The sequence below is a fragment of the Ornithorhynchus anatinus genome, chromosome 7 (assembly GCF_004115215.2).
Source record: "Ornithorhynchus anatinus isolate Pmale09 chromosome 7, mOrnAna1.pri.v4, whole genome shotgun sequence".
NCBI lineage: Eukaryota > Metazoa > Chordata > Mammalia > Monotremata > Ornithorhynchidae > Ornithorhynchus > Ornithorhynchus anatinus.
The window spans coordinates 50261183-50286883 of record NC_041734.1 but is presented as its reverse complement, the minus strand read 5'-3'; the positions used below and the strand labels follow the sequence as shown (position 1 = coordinate 50286883).

The window sequence follows — 25701 nt, the reverse complement described above, 5'->3', positions numbered from 1 at the left end:
AGGGCGCGTGGCTTCCGGCCGGGCCCCGCCAGGCCCCGCCCCCCGGCGCCCATTGGCCCTCCCGCCGCCCCCGCGCCCCCGGTTGGGCGGGCGGGCCGTCGCTCGGGCGGTTGCCGGGCAACGGGGGGCGGGGAGGCCGAGGCCCCGCCCCCCGGCCCGGGAGGGCGCGAGGCGGTTGGGCGGGCGGCGCGTCGGTCAGGCGGCGGCGGCGGCGGCGGCGGCGGGGGGCGGGGGGGGGGCGGAGCGGAGCGGGCCGTGCCCCGCCCCACAGTCGCCCCGGTCGCCCCGAGCCCCGCTAAGCCGCCCCGGACCCGACCCAGGACCGGACTCTCGCCGGACCCCCCGCCGGACGCCCCCCTCCCCCCCCGCCCCGGCCCGCCATGAAGGTGGCGGTGGATTTCGAGGAGTGTCTGAAGGACTCGCCCCGCTTCAGGTACCGGCCCCCATCCGGGCCCCCGTCCCGCGCCGCCGCCTCCTGCTGCTCCTCGGCCTCCCGGGCCTCCCCGCTCTGACCTACCGTGCGGGGCAGCCGCGCCCCCCCCCCCCCCCCCCCCGCCTCGGCCCGCACCGCTTTCCCCCTGACCCTTTCGCACCCCGCACCCCCAGCCCGCCCTGCCGCCCCCACTCCCCCCTCCTCTCTCTCTCTTCTCCTCCTCCTCCTCCTCCTCCTCCTTCCTCTCTTCTTCTTCTTCTTCCCCCTCCTCTCTCTTTCCGTCCTCTCTCCCTCCTCTCCCCCCGCCTTTCCCCCCTCCTCTCTTCTTATCCCCCCGTCCTCTCCTCTTTCCCCCTCCTCTCTTTTCCCCCTCCTCTCTTCCCCCCTTCCCCCCCTTTTCTCCCCTCTCTTTTCCCCCTCCTCTGTCTGTCCCCCTTCCTCCCTCTTTCCCTCCTCTCTTTTCCCCCCCTTGTCTTTCCCTCCTCCTTTCTTTCCCCCCTCTTTCCCCCTTCGCTTCCCCCCTTTCCCCTTGTCTTTCCCCCTCCTCTCTCTTCCCCCCCCTTCCCTCCTCTTTTCCCCCTTCCCCGCCTTTTCCCCCTCCTTCTCCCCCTTTTCTCCCCCCTTTCCCGCCTCTTCCCCCCCTCTTTTCTCCCCTCCTTGCTCCCCCCCCTTCCCCTCCTCCCCTCCTCCCCGGTGGTCTTCTTGGCTCTGCCCCCCACCCGTCTCCAGACTGGACTAGACTGGACAGGACGGGGCAGGGGCCTCCCACGGGCCGCCACTGTCTACTTCTCGGCCCCCTTCGTTCTCCTCTCCTCTCCTCTCCTCTCCTCTCCTCTCCTCTCGGAGAGGAAGTGCTCCTGCCGGAGAGCCCCGGCCGGCCAGGGAATGTGTCCCCTCCACGATGCCGGGGTCCCTTCCCCGACATTTACTACAGTGCCCCGCACCCCGTAAACCGCTCAATCAGTGCGCTGGACTTTGGAAGGGCAGGCCGGGCCCGGCTGCTCACACACCTCCCCGGACCGGGCTCAGAAGAGGAGTGGGAAGAACGTGCATCGGGGACAGTCGACCCCCTTCCACCCCCGGCGAGCAGGCACACTTTTCCCTACCCGTTCTCACCCGGGAAAAATTGCATTTTGTATTTTAACCCGGAGAAGGGGAGCCGCAGCCTCCAGGGGTTCCGTGCCCCTCTTTGGTGGGATGGAAAGCGGCGGCTGAAAAATAGGATGGACCCCCACACCAGGCTCCCTTGCGGAGGGCGCACACGGAATTCGGGGCGCTCCGCTCCTCAGCCAGCATCACTTCATGCATCACATCTGTAATGGGGTCCTCATTGTTTTTACTATGGTGTTTAAGTTCCTTGTTTTAACCATGGTGTTCAAGTTCCCGTTAGGTGTCCAGCTAGGTGTCCAGCGCCGTTCTAAACCCCCCCGGGGTAGGTACAGGTTCCGCAAGGTGAGACACAGCCCCCCCCCCCCCCCCACATGGGGATGAGAACACGTATTGAATCTCTGTTTTACAGATGAGGAAACTGAGGCCCAGGGAAGTGACTCGCCCAGGGTCACGCAGCAGACGAATGGCGGAGTCAGGACTGGAACCCGAATCCTCCCGCCTCCCGGGCCCCAGCTCTTTCCGCGAGGCCGCGCTCCTCCTCGTGGAAACCTCCGGTGGCTTTGGGAAGTGGATTTTCTCCGGACGGTTTTATGTTACACGACACGGGGGGCGGTTCTCGTGATCCGTCCACGTAGAGGCCCTCGGCTGTCAGCTGGGAGGTCACGGAGGTGTTTTTTGGGCAGTCTGCCTTCCGCTGAGAGTTGGTGATGTATGTGATTGATGTGCGCACCCCTGTTTCCCTGCTTGGGTCGCCGCTCTTAGTTCGCCTCCAGCCCTTAATAATAATAATGTTGGTATTTGTTAAGCGCTTACTATGTGCCGAGCACTGTTCTAAGCGCTGGGGTAGACACAGGGGAAGCAGGTTGTCCCACGTGGGGCTCACAGTCTTCATCCCCATTTTACAGATGAGGGAACTGAGGCACGGAGAAGGGAAGTGACTTGCCCACAGTCACACAGCCGACAAGTGGCAGAGCTGGGATTCGAACTCACGAGCCCTGACTCCAAAGCCCGTGCTCTTTCCACTGCGCCGCGCTGCTTCTCGAAGGCCCTTAGGACCTGATCGTCCTCATCTTTAGATCTAGGCGTGTGAATCACAGTTTTCCCCTTCTCTTTACGAAGAGGCAGGAAAAGCTTTCAGAAGGTAGTGCTTCTGGAAATATCTTAATCCATCTCTTAGTTCTGTAGAGTTAAGGTAGGCAATAATCAGATAGGATGGTATGTTTGGGGAAGGCTGCCCTTGAACTATCCTAGAATGTTGCTGGGCTATTTTGAACACCCGACTTGGATTTTCGTTTGTGAGCAGACTGGAAGATTACAGAAGTGTGAAGCTGAAGATGAGGTATGATGAGGCCGAAATATACCTGAGGATCATTCTATTTTGCAAATCTCCAATGAAAAGTATTTCTGTAGAGACAAATGCAAGTGAGAATAAGACTTGGGATACTTAGTAGCTCCGCGCTCTTTAAATTCTCCAAAGAAATCTGCAAGGAAATACAATAGTTTGTAAATTGCAAGGATTCACTGGGCCGGCTTTACAGCCCTGACATGTTTGTTCTGTAGTCAAGATCAATCAGAGGTATTAATTGTTTACTGTTTGCAGAGAGCACGGTGCTAAGTGCCCCATATTCCGAGTTGGTAGACACATTCCCTGCCCACGAGGACTTTACAGTCTAGAGGGGGAGGCAGACATTCATATAAATAAATTACAGATAATGCGTACATGAATGCCGAGGCCCTGAGGGTGGGGTGAATGAATCAAGCATGCAAATCCAAAAGCGAGGCCAATGCAGAAGGGAGTGGGAGAAGAGGAAATGAGGGCTTAAGTTGAGAAAGGCCTCTTGGAAGACATTTTTTTAAATCAGTTTTTGAAGGTGGGAAGAGCGGTGCCTCCAAACTTACCTATTTGTTTTTGAAAGGAGCGAATTGCCCATTTAAAGTTGTACTGATTAAACCTTTCACCTATGGCAACGCCAAGTTAGGGTTTTGAACTTTCAGTTGATGTGATTCATCAGTTTATTTAAAACAGTGGAGGGACATTTTTTTCAATGTGGCCCTGTACTCCATTTGTTCCATATTTTAATCTTTTTTTTTTTTTTTTTAGAAGAAGCAAGTAGTTATATGGAAGTGATTACAGTCTTTCGCATCAGTCACAAGTCAGGTGATCCCTTTGTAGTTGGCAATAAAAAAAAATTGAACCTACGGTATCGTGGTTGATCTTTAGAACACTTTTTCTTTCAAACTGAATGTGGTGTTAATAACTGTTCCTTAGCACAAGGAACCACCTTTGTTTGCGCACAGTGTGGTCAGGAGTGCAGTCCCAGATTGGGGCTTCTTCAGTGAACTTCACCACAGCCGATATCTCTGAGCTTAAAGGACAGGTCGTCCCCCGCTTCCTTCCCCTTCCTGGTCTTCTCTTCTCTCCCCTCCCCCTGACTTCTGTCCCTCTTTTTTCTAAAAAAAAAAAAAAAAAAAAAAAAAATTCACACATCTTCCTGTCCCTCAAATACCGCAGTGGAAAGAGCACGGGCTTTGGAGTCAGGGTTCATGAGTTTGAATCCCGGCTCTGCCACTTGTCAGCTGTGTGACTGTAGGCAAGTCACTTAACTTCTCTGTGCCTCAGTTCCCTCATCTGTAAAATGGGGATGAAGACTGTGAGCCCCGCGTGGGACAACCTGATTCCCCTGTGTTTACCCCAGCGCTTAGAACAGTGCTCTGCACATAGTAAGCGCTTAACAAATACCAACATTATTATTACTCCAGTGGTTTCCCATCCATCTCCTGACCCAAGCACTCAATCCTCCCTCTCTCTCTCTCTCACCCCCCATCCTGTCCTCGCTCCTCTCCCACTACAAACCAGCTCTCACATTTCAGGCCTCTAACACCGACTTACTTGCTCTGCCTTGATCTCGTCTTTCTCGCCATTGACCCCTTGCTCTCGCCCTCCCCCTTCCTACCCAGTCAACCACCACTCTCCCCCTTCTTTAAAGCCCTACAAAGTATCTCCTCCAGGAAGCCTTCCTGACTGGTCTCATCTCCCTTCTCTGTTCTCCCTGTTGCTTATGGGTTTGTGGCCATACCCTTTAAGAACTCTCATACTCTCTCTACCCCCCTACAGTATTTAAGTACATATTCTCATACTCTGTTGCTTCCCCTATCTGTCATTTATCTTGTCTGTCTTTCCCACTAGATTGTAAACTCCTTGTGTGCTCTCTCAAGCGTTCAGTGTAGTGCTCTGTAGTCCGGAAGTGCTCAATAAACACCACTGATGGGTTGTTTTAAAATATTTGGCACTCTGGCGAAAATGCAGAGAATGTTCCCTATTAATATTGAGATGAACCTAGAAAATACAGTTTTTTCGAAGCCCAACTACTTGCTCGATGGTAATCTGCTTTTATTATAAATCAGAGAAACGCTTAAGAATAGCATTTGAGGATATACTGAGGTGATTTCAGCAGATGTTCTTAGTGGGCAAATGCAATCCTGGCATCTTATTTTATAATCATTTGAGCAACAGTCCAAGATTGAACTTGGGTCTGCCTTGAAGAAGTGCAATTTAATAATGGCTCACTGATCTAGAGCTATGATAAAACTGGCTTGCTCAGTTCAAATGTTCCCGTGGTTACAGCCTGGGAAAAATAGTGGTGGCTCAGCCCATAAGATGACTTGCCTCCCAAATTCCATGGGTGTTTGTCAGGGACCAGCCTCACTGATTTCGGGCTTTCAACCGATGGGAGTGTCTTGGGCTCCGAGAGAATCCATGGCCGATGCTTGACTTGACCCCATTTCTCCAGCTCCCCTTGTTTACGGAGCTCGGGGAGGGAGCAGGAAGACTTCCCAAGCTTCACACCCTCACCCTGCAAGCCCAGTTAGGGCACCTTACGCCTTCCCCTGAGGAAAGTCGGAGAGAGACAGACAAGAAAGGAATGACATGGAAAAGCAGCCTGGCCGAGTGGCTGGAGCCCGGGCCTGGGAGTCAGAAGGACCTGGGTTCTCATCCCATCTTGGCCATTTGTCTGCTGTGTGAACTTGGGCAAGACACTTCACTTCTCTGGGCCTCAGTGACCTCATCTGCAAGATGGGGGATTAAGACCGTGAGCCCCATGGGGGACAGAGACTTTGTCCAACCTGATTAGCGCATATCTATTCCAGCTCTTAGTATTTGGAACATAGTCAATGCGTAACAAATACCATTAAAAAACAAAGATGCATTGGAAATTGAAAAGAAAGCAGAGGGGACAGAAGGAGGGATAGGAGTGTTGTGGGGAGAGAATGAGAGTAATAATAACTGGGGCATTTCTTTGTTAAGCGCTTTCGGTGCGCCAGGCATTGTGCTAAATGCTGGGGTGGATCGAAGCAAATCGGACTGGACACGGTCCCTGTCTCACATGAGGCTCATGGTCTTATCCCCATTTTTAAGGTGAGGAAACCGAGGCGTAGAGAAGTGAAGCGACTTGCCCAGGGTCACACAGCAGACAGGTGGCAGAGCTGGGATTAGAGCCCAGGTCTTTCTGACGCCTAAGCCCGTGCACTTTCCCGAAGTGATTATGAGAATATCCAAAATGCCATATGGTGGTTTTAGGTCTCTAGTGTGTGTAGTATTCAAAGCTAGTTTGGAGGGCAAGTGAGAACGAGAGCAGACAAAGTAAGGCAGAAAGTGAGAGGCCTAGTATCCCAGCTCAAGGTGTGAATTCAGGTAAGAGGGGTTGCCCAGGGAGGGTGTGACAGCAGGGACTGTTTCGCTGGGAAGAGGACAGGGGATATACTTGCAGGCTAGCATCAATCAACTGGCACCTCAGTGTATCGCATCGAACATTATTGTCCCTTTTCAAATTTTAATTAGTTCTAAACATAAAACATGGAGCAAGGCATATTTATCGAACTTAGCCTGTTGATTCAACTCCTCCAACCTGATTATCTTGGATCTACCCCAGTGCTTAGTTATCATAATAATGGCATTTGTTAAGTGCTTACCATGTGCCAGGCACTGTTCTAAGCGCTGGGGTAGATACCAGGTGATCAGGTTGTCCAACATGGGGCTCACAGTCTTAATCCCCATTTCACAGAGGAGGTAGCTGAGGTACAGAGAAGTTAAGTGGCTTGCCCAAGATCACACAGCAGACAAGTGGCGGAGCCGGAATTCGAACCCACGTCCTCTGACTCCCAAGCCCGTGCTCTTTGGTAATAATAATGTTGGTATTTGTTAAGCGCTTACTAGGTGCCGAGCACTGTTCTAAGCGCTGGGGAAGATACAGGGTAATCAGGTTGTCCCACGTGGGGCTCACACACTTTTAATCCCCGTTTTACAGATGAGGGAACTGAGGCCCAGAGAAGTGAAGTGACTTGCCCACAGTCACACAGCTGACAAGTGGCAGAGCCGAGAGTCGAACTCATGACCTCTGACTCCAAAGCCCAGGCTTTTTCCACTGAGCCACGCTGCTTCATAATAATGTTGGCATTTGTTAAGCACTTACTATGTGCAGAACACTGTTCTAAGCGCTGGGGTAGATACAGGGTAATCGGGTCCCACATGAGGCTCACAGTCTTAATCCCCATTTTCCAGATGAGGTAACTGAGGCCTTGGGCACAGAGCAAAGTGCTTAACAAATGCCATCAAAAAAAACAAAACATCATGAAATTCTCCTCAAAGAAGTTTAAATATAAAACTGCCCAGGTGTTACTCAGCTTTCATACTTTTTACTTTGAAAATGGAATCTCTTCACTTTGGTCAGGAAGTTGGAGGGAACACAGCTCATTTAGGAGCAAATTGTCTTTCAGTTTACATTTGCGTTTTTAAAAATACATAAGCTGTGGTGACCAAAATTTATTTTTTGTTGTGCAAACATTTCTTCCCATTGTTAGAAACTACAGCATTTGTCCTAGAATTGTAAAACCCCAACTCATTTGGCTAGTAACATTTGGAAATACAAAGGCCTTCTTTGAACAGCAAAGTTTGGAAACGCGGTGGTGTTTGAATAACCACAGTCAGATTCTGGGGTCTCTGGAGCCCTGGGGCTTTCAGTTGGGGCTGGGGGTGATCCTGGGGGATCGGCTTCTGCTTGCAGTTCTCCTTGGGAGGTCTCCTCGGGCAGATGTTTCCACAGTGAGCTGCTCTGAGGAGACAGAATAGTTCCCGGGTCCCTGGGAGGGTTCTGGCAGATCCAGGGCGGGTCACCTCCCCCGCATATTTTGTCCGACTCCATAGGTGTCGTGCTTGGCGTCTGAGTTCCTTGGACTTTAAAGCCTTCCATCATCTTGCCCCCCTTACCTCACCTTGCTACTCTCCTATTACAACCCAGCCCGCACACTCCACTCCTATAATGCTGACCTTCTCACTGTGTCTCAATCTCATCTATCTCGCCGCCGACCCCTCGCCCACATAACGTTGGTATTTGTTAAGCGCTTACTACGCGCAGAGCGCTGTTCTAAGCGCTGGGGAAGGTACAGGGTAATCAGATTGTGCCACGTGAGGCTCACAGTCTTCATCCCCATTTTCCAGATGAGGTCACGGAGGCACAGGGAAGTTGTGAGTTGCCCACAGTCACACAGCTGACAAGTGGCAGAGCCGAGATTCGAACCCATGACCTCTGACTCCCAAGCCCGTGCTCTTTCCACTGAGCCGGGCTGCTTCCACATCCTCCCTCTGGCCTGGTACGCCCCCCCTTCCTCAAATCCGACAGACAGACCTCCTCCAAGCCTTATTGAAGGAAGGCCCATCTCCTCCAAGAGGCCTTCCCTGACTTCCCTTCCCTTTTCCTCTTCTCCCATTCCCTTCTGCGTCGCCCCAACTTTCTCCTTTTATTCACCCCTCCCCACCGGCCCCACAACACTTATGTACATATCTGGAATTTATATTAATATCTGCCTCCCCCGCTCTAGAGTATAAGCTCGTTGTGGACAGGGAATGTTTCTGTTTATTATTACAGTCTACCCTCCCATGCGCTCAGTACAGCGCTCTGCACACCGTAAGTGCCCAATAAATACGATTGAATGAATGAATTTATAGGATCTGGGCCATCCAGGGCTGAGCCCCAGATGTGCGTCAGTGTTGCCTGGCTCTTCTAGCCCTTACCTGAAGTCAGAGGAAGGTCTGAGGGACCTTGAATGTTCCGGACCCTCAGGTGATCAATCACTTAGTGGTATTTATTGAGCGCTTACTGTGTGCAGAGCGCTGGAAGAGGACAGTTCAACAGAGTTGGGAGACACATTCTCTGGCCACAGGTAATCCATGTAGCTCGCTGGTTCGGTCCTTTTGCGCAGGCGGGAGAACTGGCAAAATGGTGGGTTTAAGAGTTGGTTAATCTCCAAGATGCTTCTGTAGGAGGAGAAAAGTCAGATATTTAGTACGAATGCATACATTAATCAATCAGATGTATTCAACGGGCAATTACAGAAGGCAGAGCAGTGTTCCAAGCACTTGGGATAGTGTAATATAACAGAATTGCCAGACGCGTTTCCTGGTCACCAGAAGCTTACAGTCTAGAGGAGGAGACAGCCATTAAAATACATGGATAAATTACAGATATATACACAAGTGCTATGGGGCTGAGAGAGGGATGAGTAAAGGTTGCAAAGGGTGAGGCAGGAGGGAGGGGAAGAAGAGAAAATTAAGATTTCGTCAGGCGGGGCCTCTTGGAGGAGCTATGCTTTTAATAAGACTTTGAAGGTGGAGAGAGTGATGGTCCGTCAGATACGAAGGGGGAGGGAGTTCCAGGCCAGAGCCGGATCTCTCGCGGCGTGGCGAGATAGATGAAATTGAGGTAGAGGGAGTAGGTCGGTGTCAGAGGAGTGAAGTGTGCGGGCTGGGTTGTAGGAACTGGTTTATCTGGAACCAGTTTATCTGGATCTCTGGTTAGGCCTGCGGGTTAGAGGAGCTGGGTCATGATCCTGGCTGTGCCACCTGCCTGCCGTGTGACCCTGGGCAAGTCACTGACTGTCCCAGTGCTTGTTTCCTCATCTTTTTTTTTTTTTATTACAGTATTTAGGCTCTTGTTCTATGTGGCAGGCACTGTACTAACAAGCCAATCAGGTTGGACACAGCAAGCTGTAAGCTTGTTGTGGACAGGGAATGTGTCTGGTAGAGTGATGTGTGTGTGACTCTCCCAGGCTCACAGTAAGTGCTCAGTAAGTAGGATAGATTGAATACAGTACCACCCTTTTAAAAGAATTGCCCGCACCTCTCAGCCTCGGGAATAGAAAAGCCGGGCAAATTAGGCATGTTGAACTACGGCAGACTATGAGCTTGTTTTGGGCAGGGAACAGGTCTACCAGCTCTGTAATATACTCTCCCAAGCGCTTGGTAAAGTGAAAATACCATTGATTGGTTGACTAAAGAATATTAAGATTTGGACACTAGGACTTTGGAAGGTTGGATTTAAGAGCTTAGGTGGCTCTGAAGAGAGAATTGGGGGGCTATAAAGTGGGGAGAATAGAATTTCCCTTGGAAGACTTTCTGGAGGAGATATAATTTTCATGGAGCTTTAAAACAGTCAGTGGTATTTGAGTGCTTATTATTTATAGAACACTGTACTTAGCACTGAAGAGAGTGCAGTGCAACAGAATTGGCAGACGCGTTCCCTGCCCATAACGAGTTTATGGTTTAGGGAGGGAGACAGACATTAATATGAAAAAATGATAATATATATAACATAAAGATTAGCACATAAGTGCTGTGGGGTTGAGGGTGGGGCGAGTATCAAATATCCAGAGGTCACAGATGCAAGTGCAAAGGTGGGAAAAGCTGTGGTCTGTTGGATAAGAAGGGAGTGGAGGGGAAAGGGGGAGAGTTATAGCGTGGAGGGAGAGTCAATAAATGGTATTTTTTTTAAAAAATGTTTTTACAGTATTTGGTAAGTGCTTACAATGTTCCAAGCACTGTTTTAAGCACTGAGGTAGACATGAGCTAATCAGGTTGAACACAGTCCATGTGCCATGTGGGGCTCACTGATAATCCCCATTTTACAGATGAGGTAGCTGATGCCCTGAGAAGTTAAGTGACTTGCCCAGGGTCACTTAGCAGACAAGTAGTGGAGCCAGGAATTGAACCCATGTCCGTCTGACTCCCAGGCTCTGTGTATCCACTAGGCCATGCTGCTTCTCAGTATCTATTGAACGCTGACTATGTGCAGAGTACTGTACGAGCACTTGGTTGAGTACGTACCGCAGAGTTGGTAGATATGTTCCCGGCCTACAAGGAGCTTACAGTCTGGAGGGGGAGCCAGACATTGAAATAAATAGAAATTAATCTGTGGTTTGAAGCTGAAATTGAATGGCCAGGTATTTCTGCTTAGTGCAAAGGGGAGTAGTCAACTATGGGATAATTTTGAGGGATGGGTAGAGACAGGCGGATTGACATTTGAGTGAAATGATCCAGTGTTCAACCCTTGGGTAGATCGAAGGTAACAGGATCAGCTCCCGTCCCACATAGGCTGAAAGTTTAAAAGGTAAGAAGACCGAATCCTCACATGATACAGGTGAGCAAAGTGAGGCACAGAGAGGCTGTGGCTTACCCACTGTCACAGCAGGCAGGTGGTGGAGCTAGGACTGGAACCCAGGTCTCCTGATTCCCAGTACCATGCTCTTTCCTGTAGGCCCTGCCACCTCCAGGAGGTGACAAGTTCCAGGAACAGCGTGGTGGCATCTGGAGAGGAGTAGATGGATCCTAGAAATATTGCGGAGGAAGAACAGACAGGATTTGGCCACACGTTGATAATGGGGTGTAGGTGAGGGAGGAGTTCGAGGGAATCCCAACTTCAGAAGCTTCAGAGCCAGGAAGAATGGTAGTGTTATCAACTGGGAAGGGAAGGTGGAGGAGAGGATTTGGGAAGAAAGAAGAGGAATTACGTTTGGATATATTGAACTTGAGGGTTCTGGTAGGACATCCGGATGTCCTGGAAGCGGGAGAAAATGTGAGATTGCAGAGGAGGAGAGAGGTCAGGGCTACCGGTGGCTTCGGGAAGTATCTACATAAAGATGATAGTTGAAGCCATGGGAGCAGGTGAGCTTCCGAAGAGAATCAGCGTGGCTTAGTGGATGGAGCCTCGGCCTGTAGTCAGAAGGACCTGGGTTCTAGTTCCGGCTCCACCACTTATCCGCTGGCTGACCTCGGGCAAGTCACTTCACTTCTGCCTCAGTTCCCTCATCCGTAAAATGGAGATGAAGACTGCGAGCTCCACGTGGAGCATGGACGTTGCCCAACCTCATTAGACTGTATTCCTGTGCTTAGTACAGCTCCTGGCACATAGTAAGCACTTAACATATATCATGTGAAAAAACAGTGAGACAAAATAGGAAGCCAGAATTAATTCATTCATTCAGTAGTATTTATTGAGCGCTTACTATGGATCCTTGAGGGGAAAGCTATAGTTAGTTGGGGTTAGAGGAAGAGTCTATTCCAGAGACCCAGAGGAAGTCACCTCCAGAGGTGAGGGGACACCCAAGAGAGAACTGTCAGAAAACCCAGTGTTAGGTAATGTTTTCAGGAGGAGAAAGTAGTTCACGGTGTTGAAGACAGGAGGAATAGGAAAGAGTGGAGTCTTGGATTTGGTGAGAAGGAAGTCTTTTGGTGAGCAAGCTGAATGAAGGGGCCCCCTCAAAGAAAAACTGGAGTCCATTTACTGACTAGACTATAAGCTTTCATAGGCAGGGACCAGGTCTGCCATCTCTGTTGTATTGAATTCTCTCAAACGCTTAATACAGTGCTCCACACACAGTATGTGCTCAATAAATACCACTGATTGATGGACTGACCATCATCTCGCAGTACCGTTTCTTAATACAGCTTGGTCTAGTGTCCAGTGTGCGATTCTCCTCCTTTTTGTGGTGACTCAGATATACTCAGCGGTTTAAGCGTCCTTGAAAAACACAAAATGCCAGTACTCAGTCTTACTTCAAATGAGAAGCTAATTTAGTGTACGGGAGAAAATAGTCATTGCCGTTGGTAAATTTTGTAAAGATCTGCCGTAGTGCCGTAAGTGGTTTTGAGGAGGAACCCTGGTGCATTTTTAGATGAAATGTGGGGGAATCAACATTCACATACAGAATTAAACAAGATGGCATATGTAATCTTGACTTTACAGCTTGAAATGGTTCCTTAAGTAAACAAACATTTTTCCGCCTTTTTTTGTATGTGTTCTTAAAAATGTGTTTCTGAATATTTGGCATAACTTTTAGCTTTGTTGTCATCTTCAGATTTCTAAAGTTATTTTACTTCTTTCCCAGAGGATTTTCCAGAATCAAACCTTTAGAAAAGATTACATTGGGAAAGACTAGTTTTTCTATTCTGAACCTTTGCAGAAATCTAAGGGTTTGAGTAAATGTTCTTACAACAGTAACAGATTTTATTCCTCCGTACTTGAAATCCTTTAGAAATACCTTTGACCCAAGAAGGCTTATTTTTTCAGTTTATAGGTGGAAATTGTTGGGGAGGTAAAATTAGAATAATATAGTGTGGTTATTAATAAATGGAGTAAGAATCTTGGTATTGTGATTACCCAGCCATCCACTTTGCCTACAAATTTGCATTCTCGTAGTCCATTTTGAATTGATGAGAATTCCCACACTGTCCCTCCACTGTACCCTACTGTCCTTAGAAAGCATCATCTCAGGATCCCCAGAAAAGTTTTGATTTATTTTGTACTCTTACTGGTGATAAGATCCCTGGGCAGACAGTCCAAACCAACTTCAAAATGACCAGGAGTTGTAATGGTTTCTCTCGCAGACTCTTGCAGCAGTCAGCTGCTGCTGAGAGTTCTGCACAATCAATTCCTCAGTGGTATTGATTGAAAACTTACTCTGTGCCGAGCATTGTACTGAGCGCTTGGGAGAGTACATTACCACAGAGTTAATAGGCATGTTCCCTGCCCTTAAGGAGCTTTCTGCCTACAGAGGAGAGGCAAACATTAAAATGAATTATGGATATGGACGTAGGTGTGCGGAGCTAAGGGTGGGGTGAATGTCGAGCCAAAAGCATACAGATCCAAATGCTTAGGCAGTGCAGTCGGTCAGTCGTATTTATCGAGCGCTTACCACGGGCTGAACACTGTATTCTTGGGAGAATACAGTGTAACAATAAAGCAGACATTTTCCCTTCCCACAGCGAGCTTACAGTAGGGGTAATGAGGGCTTAGTCTGGGAAGACCTCTTGGAGGAGATGGGATTTTATTAGGCTTTGAAGGTAGGGAGGAAAGCAGTGGACCTTTGGCTATGAAGAGGGAGGGAATTCCAGGCCAGAGGGAGGACCCGGACGAGGGATCGGCGGTGAGATAGATGTGATGGAGGTTGGTAGGTTGGTATTGGAGGAGCTGGGCCGCAGTAGGAAATCGGGCAAGATAGGAGAGGGTGAGCCGATGGAGTCTTTTAAAGCAGAGGGGGAGGAGTTTCTGTTTGATGTGGCAGCGGGTGGATGGGTAACCATTGGAGGTGTCTGAGGTTTTGTGCAGGTCCAGCCTGGGTCATGGATTCCTTGGGTTCCTGGCTCAGAAGACTGGGTTGGTCCATCATAAATCCAAGCCTTGGTTTGGGAACTCTGATTGTGGGATGGCATTCGAGACTTCTTTGGGAGGTGACTGGCCCAGAGGGTATACGGGTCAGGAGCTCTCTTACGGGCAGAAGTTCTCCCACCAACTTAGCCTAGGTTCACTTGCAATGGGCCTGGACTAGCCTCAGAGAATGCAGTCATGGTCCCGAGCCGGACCGTGCTCCAGCTGAAACCGGATTGGGGTGGAAGCTTCTGGCCTGGATGACTGTCCGTCTGGCTGGAGGCAGAGAGACATGGCCGTCCCCGTTCCTGCAGAATTGAGGAACGCAAGGTATAGGTGGGAGAGGGATTTCCCCTCCTGCACTCACCCCCCAGTCTCCGTCTCTCCCTCTATTTGGGTTAACCTGCTTTACATTTTAAACCTGGGGCCTGGAGGAGGTAGGGAGTAAATTGGGGGTGGGGGACCAGGGGAGGGGAAGAGGAAAGGAATTCAGCAGTGCTTCTCACCTTCATCCGGGAGTATTTTGGGGTTCTGGCTGAATGCGGGTGGCTCCAGCAGGGCTACCCAGGCCCATCCGGAGAATATGAAGGAGTCATTGGTGCAGGCGTCACTGCGGATCTCCCTCCCTCCGTCCGTCTTCCAGCCCTCCAGTGTGGGAGCTGCCACGAGGCACACGGCCCATCAAGGGGTCGCGGCACTCCACTCTGCTGCACCACCTTCCTTGGGCTGGGGCTGCTGCAGAAGCTGCCAGGAGTCCTCATGCAAGGCGCCGGACCTGTGCTGGGTCCCCTCCAACCCCCCGCCTCCCCTGGAGAAGGGCAGGAGGAGGGCAGATGGCCCCCACCCTCGCGAGACCCCAGGGCACCCAGCCCCAGCGAGTATCAGAAAAACAGCAGTGCCACCTTCTGTGACCGCTGCCCCTACTTAGCTCATTCATTCTTTCACTGTTGTATTTCTTGGGCATTTACTCTGCAGAGCACTGTACTAAGCTCTCGGGAGAGTACCATATCACAACTGACACATTCCTGCCCAGGAGGAACTCACAGTCTAGAGGGGGAGACAGACATTAATATAAATAGATACATTAAATACATTTATTTAATTTACTTAATCTAGTTCATCTAAACCAGAGCAGGCCTGAGCAGGGCAAACCGGGCCCGGCCAGGTCTCATTGCACAGTGCTCCCCGGCGGTGGCCCCGGGCCCTTAGAACAGTGCTTTGCACACAGTAAATGCTTAACAAATACTATTATTATGATCACCGCCCCAATTTGGACTCTCTGTTGGTCGTCACCGGTAGTGGATGGTATGGTGGAGTTGGTGGGGTTTGTGAAGCGGCACAGGGGATAGCTGTCTCCCACAGGGCCTGGGGCCACATCCTGCCAGCAGCAGGCAAGGAGCAGAACTGTCCTCTCGCTCTACTCTACTCTGGCCCTTTGTTGGATCCAAGAGTTGGGGGAGGATGGTTCAAAGATCTGGGGAGTGGATGGGGGGAGCTAATGGCACCTGGGCCCTCCGCATATCTCCGTTTTAGAAGGCTGGAGATAAAGGACCTTTATGATTTATTGGGGAAGTGTCTCCAGGCTATTAACTGGTGGGAGTATTCACCTTCCAAATGCTTTTTGTTGGTTTTTAATGCTAAGTGTAAATCTCTTCCTTTTTCTCATTGGAAAGCTGAATTTAATTAGGTTACAAGTGCCCCAAAGTAATGATTATAATTGTTTTCTTGGACGGATTATTGGAAAGGATGATTGTGCTGTTTTACCACCCTGAGCAGCAAATTTCTGACAAATCGACTCTTTTTAATCTTGGCTATAATAGGAATTGTCATCACCAGGATATTACCCCCAAGGATCAGTAATTAGACCAATAAGATCAGCCGTTCTTTTTTTTATATATTCAATAGTGTTGATTGAATGCTTACTATGTGCAGAGCACTGTACTAAGCTCTTGGGAGAGTACAGTGCGAACATCGAACAGAAATCCTACCAATGAAGGTGTAGAAAATTCGTGAACATTTAGACTTGCTGTTTGTCAATAGGCGAGCTCATACAATTGGTTTGATTGAGAAAAATGAAGGTTTCAGACTTTAGATCGTAAGCTCGCTGTGAACAGGGAACATGTCTGCCAGCTCTGTTAAATTGTACTCCCACTTTTCCTAAAACCTCCCCCCGCTTTTCCTCAGCTCCCCTTCCCCTCAGTGTTGCCCCGACTCGCTCCCTTTGCTATTCCCCCCGCCCCACAGCACTTGTGTATATATGTACATATCTATAATTCTGTTTTATTTATATTGATGCCTGCTTGTTTTGATGTCTGTCTCCCCCTTTCAAGGCTGTAAGTCCAGTGTGGGCAGGGATTGTCTCTCTCTATTGCTGAATGGTACTTTCCAAGGGCTAAGTACAGTAAGCACTCTAATAAATATGATTGATTATTGAAGGAGGTTTGAAGAGATTAAATGATTTTTTGCAAGTTTGTGTAGCATTTGACTGCGTTCTAGTAAACGTTGGTGAGTAGTTAAAGAAGAATAGAGTCAGCACCAGAGTCATCCCAATGTAACAGGTGATTATGGCATTGATGAATATTCTCAAGGAGAAACAACATTTAAATTTATTCCTGACAGAGTTGTGGGCAGTGTACTTAAACCTTGAAGACTCCAGGTAAAAATGTCATTGCTGCTCTAGTTTTGGAATTCCGTCGAACGTGTCATCTGCTCTTTGGATGTATCAGGAAATAGGTGTCTATTTTTGGAAATTTGATATTTTGTTTAGAAATGAGGAATCATACCACTAACTATTGTAAGATGGGCACTTGGAAAAATAGAAATGTGCTTTTGGGGTGGAGGTGAGAGGGAAAGGGGAGGTGGTGGCGAAATTATGCTATAGATGCAAAATAGGATACATAAAGTTGCCTTTCAGGAGTGAAAAGGGAGTGCAGTTTTTAGTGGAGAAATGTGGAGGATGATCTTGGCAGTGGTAACAGATTTTTTGAAGACCAAAGAGGTCAGAAGGACCCAATTTCAGGTCTCTTAGTTCTACTAGATGTTATGAAATGACCCAAAGGGGGAGAATACAAGAAGGTAGAGAAAAGGGCTTGGTTGGTACATAAAGTAATTTGTCAATTCCAATGTTACTGAGTTGTCTTGAAATCAGTAGACCAAATATAATAGCAGCAAATCCTATGGAAAAAGACAAAAGTAAAACAATTAAGTCCAGTCTAATTTTGGGGCACTCTTGTATATAAACTTGTTTCTATTCCTTAACTAAAGTAGTGGGCCTAAGAGCAGATTGGTGGGTTTGTACCTGAGCCAGGGAGTATTTTATTTCTAATTTCGAGGCTGGTTTATCCTAGAATCACAGCAGTGGAAAGAAGTGTTAGAAGTCTTCTTGTTTGGCCCTCTGCCTCCAGTGAGGCCTTTACTTAATCACTGTGGAAAAATCAGTGTGATAGTGATGGCATTCATTGAACGTAACACACTGAAGTGCCTAAAAGCAACGTGGCCTACTGGAAAAATGCAGGCCTGGGAGTCAGAAAGACCTGGTTTCTAATCCTGGCTCCACCACATGTCTGCTCTGTGACCTCTGCTCTGTGACCTTGGGCAAGTCACTTCACCTCTGTGCCTCAGCTCCGTAATCTGTAAAATGGGGATTAAGACCGTAAGCCCAATGGGGGGCATGGACTTTGTCCAACCTGATTATCCGGCATCTACCCCAGTACTTATTTTGAGGGCTTGTTTCGTGGCACTTATCATCACTGTTGTTATTATTGTTGTTAAAGTGCTTGAAGTGCAATGGAAGCATAAGACACAGTCCCCTCAAGGAGCTAGACATTGAAATAATCACGAGCAGTAGAATCAAAAAATGAAATTAAGCATTCAGTCAAATATACAAGTCCTGAGTTGGACATGAGTATTAAATACCCAAGTGCCAAAGATGGTTAAGGGTTGTTCAGATTTGAGGTAGTGATAATTAATCAAGGAAGGATTTGAGCAGTTGGGATTTTAGGAGGACTTTGAAAATGGGGGGAGTTGAAGTATGGTGGATTCGTGGGTTTAGCTTCATCTTAAAGATTGCCGAAGAAAATAACTTGCAATGTCATAGAAAGAACGGAGTATTTCTCTAAAAGTAAAACAGTTTGCCTAATGGCCACACATCTGAATTTTTTTTTAAATGCTACTTGTAAAGCACTTTACTATATGCCAAGCACTGTGCTAAGCGCCAGGGTGGGTACAGTTCAAACTCGGGCAGGATTGATAGTGGTCCTTAGGAGAGTTGTTGTTGTGGTGCAGAGTAAAGAGAATCACTTGCCTCCCTGTGCTGCTTCGTTCACCTGGTTTTGTAGGCCAAAAATTAGCTGTTGATGTGTATCGTTCTGCATTTTCTCTTCAAAATGAATAATGCAACCTTGGGGTATTATGTGAAGAGAACAGAATTAATTTCGATGAATTCCAAAGCGGCATAATCTAGGAAGTGTAGTTCTGGCTCTATTCGAAATGATTGAAGTGCCTGGAAAATAGATGTTTATGTTGGCAGAGTTCTAACATTGAATTGTAAACTCAGTGGGTCGGGGTTCTCTCTTTCCCCCCCTCTCCCCCACCCTGCTCTAGTTTATATAACAGCCATTACTGCTTGGTGTTCATTTAAAACAATAACTATGTTGGAATGTAATGGATGCCAATGTTCAGTTTTTCTTTAACTTCATGCTTTAGCACACTATAAAATGGCCTTTTCACAAAATGCATCCTAAAATTGTGCTGACGTGATAAAGTGATTTCCCTTTTTTTATCAATTAGTGGAAGTTCAACTTGTATGATTTTATTCCACTCTATAGGCTTGTGCGCGTGTTCAGCAGAAGTTCTCCCATACCCATCGTAGTAATATATACTGAGGTCTCCTATCTCACCAAGGCTGCATTCTTGCAGGATCCTATGTTAAAGTCACACAGAATTCACCAGTTGCACACATGCACTGGCCATTTCTTCTGATATCGTGATATATCAAAAGCACTCAATAAATGCATTTCAGTGAATGAACACACTGCCACAGACTTGTGATGTTGTATGGCCCTGCCCTATCTGACGGGATTCTAGCTAAGATGTGTAATGAAATCGCCCGTGGTCAGAAAGCTTTAACAAAGCCGTTATGCTTTGTCAATGTTAAATATTTAGTTAAATACGGAGTACTTTTAATACAAATCTATCTTAATGGAAGGGTAGAAAGTCACCCACTCCCTTTGTTACATAATATATATCCTACTTTGCCCAGAAATTTTGCTGTTTTTGCACTGTTGTTGAATTGCGAAACTATAAATAATTTATGATAAATGCCGAGGTTTTTTTGGTATGCTTTTACTACTTAGTAACTCTAAGCAAGTAACCAGAGCTTTTTGGTTAATTGCCACATCTCCAGTAAAGCGCATATGGCCGGTCTGTTACTAAGCTACAACGGCATTTACTTATAGACTCTCCAAGGGACGAAATGATTTCTCGGAAAATTGCAACAAATTAGCTTTCAGAGCATTGAGTCCTTGTCTTCCTCTAACCCCCCTCCCTCTGCTGGGAAAAAAGTTAACAGAAAATTACTTCTTAGCAGAAAAGGGCTTGACAGAGGCTGGAAATACTGAAATTTTACTTCGGTCTCAAGATCAGTGAGCTTGGAGAAGAGAAGATGGTCATTATAGGGTAAGATGGAAAACAGTGGAAGGATGATAATCGCAAAAGCCTAAGGGATTCAATTAGGACTTGATTCTGTCTCTTGGGGTTGTGAATGGAGAAGGAATCACATTTATCTGTAAAAGCAATAGATGCTTGCTTCAGGCAAAACCCATTTTTCATCAGAATGAAGTTAAACTTCATGGGCTAAGTAGTGTGGTATTGTCAGGTGAAATTAGCTGTTCATTAGATTAGAAGCCGGTTAATCACCTTTTTATCTCCTTGAACATCAAATTAATTTGGGTTTCTGTGAACAAATACAATTAGGAACTTCCTTTTGAACTACCTTGGGCGATTTTAGTAGTTTAGACTATTTCCTGAATTTAAGTAAGATTTTATTACCTTTTTGGCAAGATGTTTCCCTTAAAGCTCCTGGGACTCCAGCCTCTGTAGTAGTGTTGTAGAATGCAATGACAGTGCTATTTTGTTTGGCAGGATACTGTGGAAAAAATTCAGAGGCAGAATACAAAGATACTGGCCTCACATTTGTAGTGTCTGTATTTTTCCAACAGTCAAGTTGTTCCGTAAAGTCCTTCAGTAGCTCTTTCGCATTCGTCAACTCATAACCATTGCAGGTTCTTACCTTTCTCCCTTGTTCTCCCAGTACACCCCAGCTCATACTCCCTCAATCTTCTCTTAGAGAAACAGCTTGGCTTAGTAGAAAGAGCGCAGACTTGGGAGTCAGAGGTTCCAGTACACGCCAGCTCACACTCACTCAATCTTGTCTTGTCTTAGAGAAACAGTGAGGCTTAGTGGAAAGAGCACGGGCTTGGGAGTCAGAGGTCGTGGTTTCTAATCCTGGCTCTGCCACTTGTAATGTTGCTATTTGTTAAGCGCTTACTATGTGCCGAGCACTGTTCTAAGTGCTGGGGTAGATACAAGGTAATCAGGTTGTCCCACTTGAGGCTCACAGTCTGAATCCCCATTTTACAGATGAGGGAACTGAGGCACTGAGAAGTTAAGTGACTTGCCCAAAGTCACACAGCTGACAGGTGGCGGAGCTGGGATTAGAACCCATGACCTCTGACTCCCAAGCCCGGGCTCTTTCCCTTGAGCCACGCAGCTTCTCTGCGGTGTGACCTTGGGCAAGCCACTTCACTTCTCTGTGCCTCAGTTACCTCATCTGGAAAATGGGGATTAAGACTGTGAGTCCCACATGGGACAACCTGCTTACCTTGTATCTACCCCAGTGCTTAGAACAGTGTGTGGCACATAGTAAGAGCCTAACAAATACCATTATTATGCTGTCGAATCATTTCCGACCCGTGGCGACACCGTGGATGCATCTCTCCCAGAACGCCCCACCTCAATAAGCAATCGTTCTGGTAGTGGATCCATAAAGTTTTCTTGGTAAAAATATGGAAGTGGTTTTCCATCGCCTTTTTCCGTGCAGCCAACTTGAGCCTCCGCCATCAACTCTCTCCATAGGTGAGTTTTGGGTTGTAGCAGATTGCCTTCCACTCGCCCAAGCTGGAAATGGAATGGCTAGGCCTCTGCTTGACTCTCCCTCCCGTGGCCGAGCCTAGTAGAGTACTAGAAACTCTTCAGGTCGATCCTGAGAGGGGGCTCACTCAATCACCGGTACTTAACTGAGAGCCTGCTGAGTACTCAGTGTAGTACTGAGAGCGTGGGAGAGTATAACAGCAGCAAGATGCCCGTTGCCTGCCTTCAGGGAACTTTCAATTTAACGGGGGAAGACGAACAAAAATTGCGCTCAAAAACTGGAGGAAGAATAAGGATGTAGGAGGAAGTAATACACTTCACTTCTCTCAGACCAGTTTCCTAACGACTCCTTGCTCTTGACTACCCGGGCCCTGACCCACTGTGCATTCCCTTACCCCTGCTTGAAACACCCCTGTACCGCCAATCTGCCGGATCACACTCCGGCCCTCCTGAAAGTCCACCTCTTCCAGGAGATTTTGTTTTTTTTAATGGTATTTGTTAAGAGCCTGCTGGGTGCCAGGCACTGTACTAATCCCTGGGATAGATAGAAAGTAATCAGGTTGGACACAGTCCATGTCCCACTTGGGGCTCACAGTCTTCATTCCCATTTTATAGATGAGGCCCAGAGAAGTTGTGACTTGCCAAAGGTCCCACAGCAGGCAAGTGGTGGAACTGGGATTCGAACCCAGTTCCTTCTGATAACCAGACCCTTGCTCCATCCACTATAATAATGTTGGTATTTGTTAAGTGCTTACTATGTGCAGAGCACTGTTCTAAGCGTTGGGGTAGACACAGGGGAATCAGGTTGTCCCACGTGGGGCTCACAGCCTTCATCCTCATTTTACAGATGAGGGAACTGAGGCACAGAGAAGTGAAGTGACTTGCCCACAGTCACACAGCTGACAGGTGGCAGAGCTGGGATTCAAACTCATGAGCTCTGACTCCAAAGCCCAGGCTCTTTCCACTGAGCCACGCTGCTTCTCCCTCTGTGAATATTGGCTTATTTATCCCACTTACTCATGTATTGCTTACTTGTTTCCACTCCGTATATTTGATCTCCCTTTTCCTCTCTCCCTCATTAGGTTGTAAAGTCCTTGAAGGCGTAAACGAAACTTTTACTATTTACCCCTAAATCCCTAGTCCAGATCCCTGGGCACATTAAGAACTTAATAAATTCTGGTGACTGACATCAGCGTTTCCAGTGTGTGACTTAAAAAGAAGGCATTACAGTTGCAGAATCTTGGAGCGCATCATTAAAAATGCTAGTTATTTAAATCTAATTAGAAATCAAGCAAATCTATTTCAAGCCCGACTCGAGCTGTAGAAGCTGATGTGTGCAATTGTGCATTAGCCCGTGAAGTGTCTTGTCTTATGCTGTCGAGTCGTCTCCGACCCATAGCGACGCCATGGACACATCTCTCCCAGAACATCCCACCTCCATCTGCAATCGTTCTGATAATGTATCCGTAGAGTTTTCGTGGTAAAAATATGGAATTGGTATCTTAGAGATTTAATTACGGTCTTTGGGATATTCAAAATACCACACAATAGCAGGAAAGGAAGCTTTTATTCCATACTAAGGAGGAGGACAGTTTTTAAACATTGGAGAACTAGGGGAAGGAGATTTCATGGTAAAAGTTGCGGACCAATGGCAGCTTAATGGCTGCTTTTTTTCCTTGACTTCCTTGCCTTTTGATAATAATAATTATTGTTATTGTGATATTTATCAATGATAATTGTGGTACTTAAGCGCTTACTATGTGTCAAGCACTGTACTCAGCACTGGGGTGGAAACATTTCTCCCCTCTCCCTTCCCATCCCCTCAGCACTTTACTCATCTAACGCAACTCTATATATTTTCATTACCCTATTTATTTTGTTAATGAGATGTACATCGCCTTAATTCTATTTATTTGCTGTTGTTTTAATGAGATGTTCATCCCCTTGATTCTATTTATTGCTATTGTTCTTGTCTGTCCGTCTCCCCCGATTAGACTATAAGCCCGTCAAAGGGCAGGGACTGTCTCTATCTGTTACCGATTTGTACATTCCAAGGGCTTAGTACAGTGCTCTGCACATAGTAAGCGCTCAATAAATACTATTGAATGAATGAGTGAATGAACAAGCAAATCATGTTCATTCAGTCGTATTTATTGAGCGCTTACTGTGTGCAGAACACTGTGCTAAGTGCTTGGAAAGTACAGTTCAGTCTCTGTCCCACATGGGGCTCACAGTCTCAATCCCCATTTTACAGATGAGGTAACAGAGGCCCAGAGAAGCGAAGCGCCTTGCCCAAGATCACACAGCAGACAAGTAGCAGAACTGGGATTAGAACCCATAAACTTCTGACTCCCAGGCCTGCGCTCTATCCACTGCACCATGTTTCTATATTATGCTTCTTTTCCTCCAGGGTCCCACTAGCAGAGACTCTTTGCCCCTGGATGTTATTTGGTGAGGCACCCGGGAATTGAGCAGCCGGCAGGAATAGACAGCAACTAGGATAGATTTGAGTTTGCAGCTCTGGCGGGCATAGTGGGGACAACCCAGGCCGAGGTAGCTGTCTGGCTGACCAACATGGCAGAGGGCAGGGTAGGCAGAAGGAAGCCAGGTGACCTTGGCACATGGACTTACAAAGCCGGGTAGGTTGTAGAGGGTGGCAGGTTCAGACCAGGGTGGTCCACATGGGAGCATTGTGAGGCACCAAGGAACCCAGGAATAGCTCCCTAACCAGTAACCTACCTGTCAGCCAATCAGTCGTACTTATTGAGCACTTCCGTTTGCAGAGCACTGTACTGAGCGCCTGGGACAATACAGTATAACAGTAGAACAGACACATTCTCTGCCCACAACGAGCTTGATCAGAATGGTTTACGAGTGCCATTTGGAAAGGGTTTTTTCCCCCCTAAGTGTTGAGAGGAGAGAAAGGAAGCAGTTTATCTTCTTTGTTGCTCTCTTTGCCCCATATTTCGGATGTGTCTTTTAGCGGTTTACAAGGAGAGTATGCCTTTATGAAGCTGGACCACGTAGGTTTTGGCACTAAAAATAAGAAGGTAGCTGGGAGCCTGTGGATCACTGTTTTCAGAAATTATGGTCTTTTAAAGTGTGGATGAAAAGCAGGGCTCCTCATCAACAGAAATATGTTGTATGATTCTTGATAATTCACTTGTAAACTTGTAAATAGATGAATTTGTGTGTATAGAATAGTTTTCAGCGAAGCAGTATATACCGTGGATCCTCTTCAAAGTAATAATAACTTATGGTATTGTTAAGCACTTAATATGTGTCAAGCACTATTCTGAGCACTGGGATAGATACAAGATGCAGTTGGACACAGTCCATGTCCCACTTGGGGCTCCCAGTCTAACTAGGAGGGAGAACGGGCATTGAATCCCCACTTTACAGATGAGGAATCTGAGGCACGGTGAAGTGACTTGTCCAAGATGTCACAGCGGGCAAGTGGTGAAGCAACATTAGAACCCAGATCCTCTGACTCGAACCGCATTCTTTCCACTAGCCCACTGCTGCTTGCCCAGTCTACAAGGTGAGAGGGAATAAATGAGTACATAAACCCTGGCCTCGTTACCTTCGTTTAAAGAGAAATTTCTTAGTGATTGTAATTACGGTTTAAGAACACAACTTCAGATGTATTTTAAACATTACGAGATCAATTCACACAGAGGAAATTTGTATTCAGTAATGTGCTACAAGTTTGAATTAGTTTACACTGAACTATGACTGGAGTGCCTTGCTCAGCTGAAGAATGGCATCTCTTGATTTGAATTCAGCAACATGTAATAGTGGAAAGAGAATAGGCCCCGTAGGCAGAAGACCACCTAATTCCAGCTTCTCCATGTGCCTGCTGTATGGCCTTGGGGAAGTCATTTCACTTCTCTGTGCCTCAGTTATCTCATATGTAAAATGGGGATTAAAACTGGGAGCCCTACTTGGGACATGAACTGTCAAATCTGATTAGCTTGTATCTACCTCAGCGCTTAGTACAGTGCCTGGGACATAGTAAGCACTTAAAACCATATAGACAGATAAGGAAATAAAATACGTTTACCAGGTGCTAGACTTGTCACCATGTTCTCTTGGCCACCTTCAGGAAATTGTGTTTTCCTCAAGGGGAGTATGCAGTTGGCATGACTCTGCTTTACTCAGGTGATGTGCGGTAGCATTAGATTTTAGTTTGGAAATTTCACTGGAGTGGAAAATCTGAGAATTCTTGAAGAGAAGGCTATTATGTTATTTGTTAAGAGCTTATGTGTCAAGCACTGTCCTAAGCACTGCAGTAGATCCAAGTTAATCCGGTTGGACACAATCCCTGCCCCTGTATAACCTTTGAAAGCATAAAACATCGAGAAAAGCACCTCCCATTAAGGTGAAAATTGTCTTTACTCTTCTTCTATCAGTCAACCATTCAGTGGTATTTTTTGAGCACTTGCCGTGTGCAGAGCAAAATACTTCCTATCCCACAGAATCAGAAATCAAGCTCTGATTTCAACCCTTGTTACTAATCATAGTGTAGGAGTT

At 47.3% G+C, this 25701-nt stretch overlaps 1 protein-coding gene across 7 annotated transcripts in view; it reads left to right on the top strand.

The window, feature by feature from the left end:
• Positions 1-334: 334 nt before the first annotated feature.
• ACAP2 (ArfGAP with coiled-coil, ankyrin repeat and PH domains 2) overlaps positions 335-25701 on the top strand; it is a 135704-nt gene continuing 110337 nt past the window's right edge. For 5 of the 7 annotated variants that reach the window (XM_029068201.2, XM_029068199.2, XM_029068200.2 and 2 more), the window contains exon 1: positions 335-433. In XM_029068201.2, the coding sequence (XP_028924034.1) occupies positions 381-433 (53 nt within the window). In that variant the 5' untranslated portion in view covers positions 335-380. Of the gene's footprint in view, positions 434-2229; positions 2253-25701 lie in introns of those variants that run through there. The other 2 variants (XM_029068205.2, XM_029068202.1) reach the window with 2 other exon arrangements.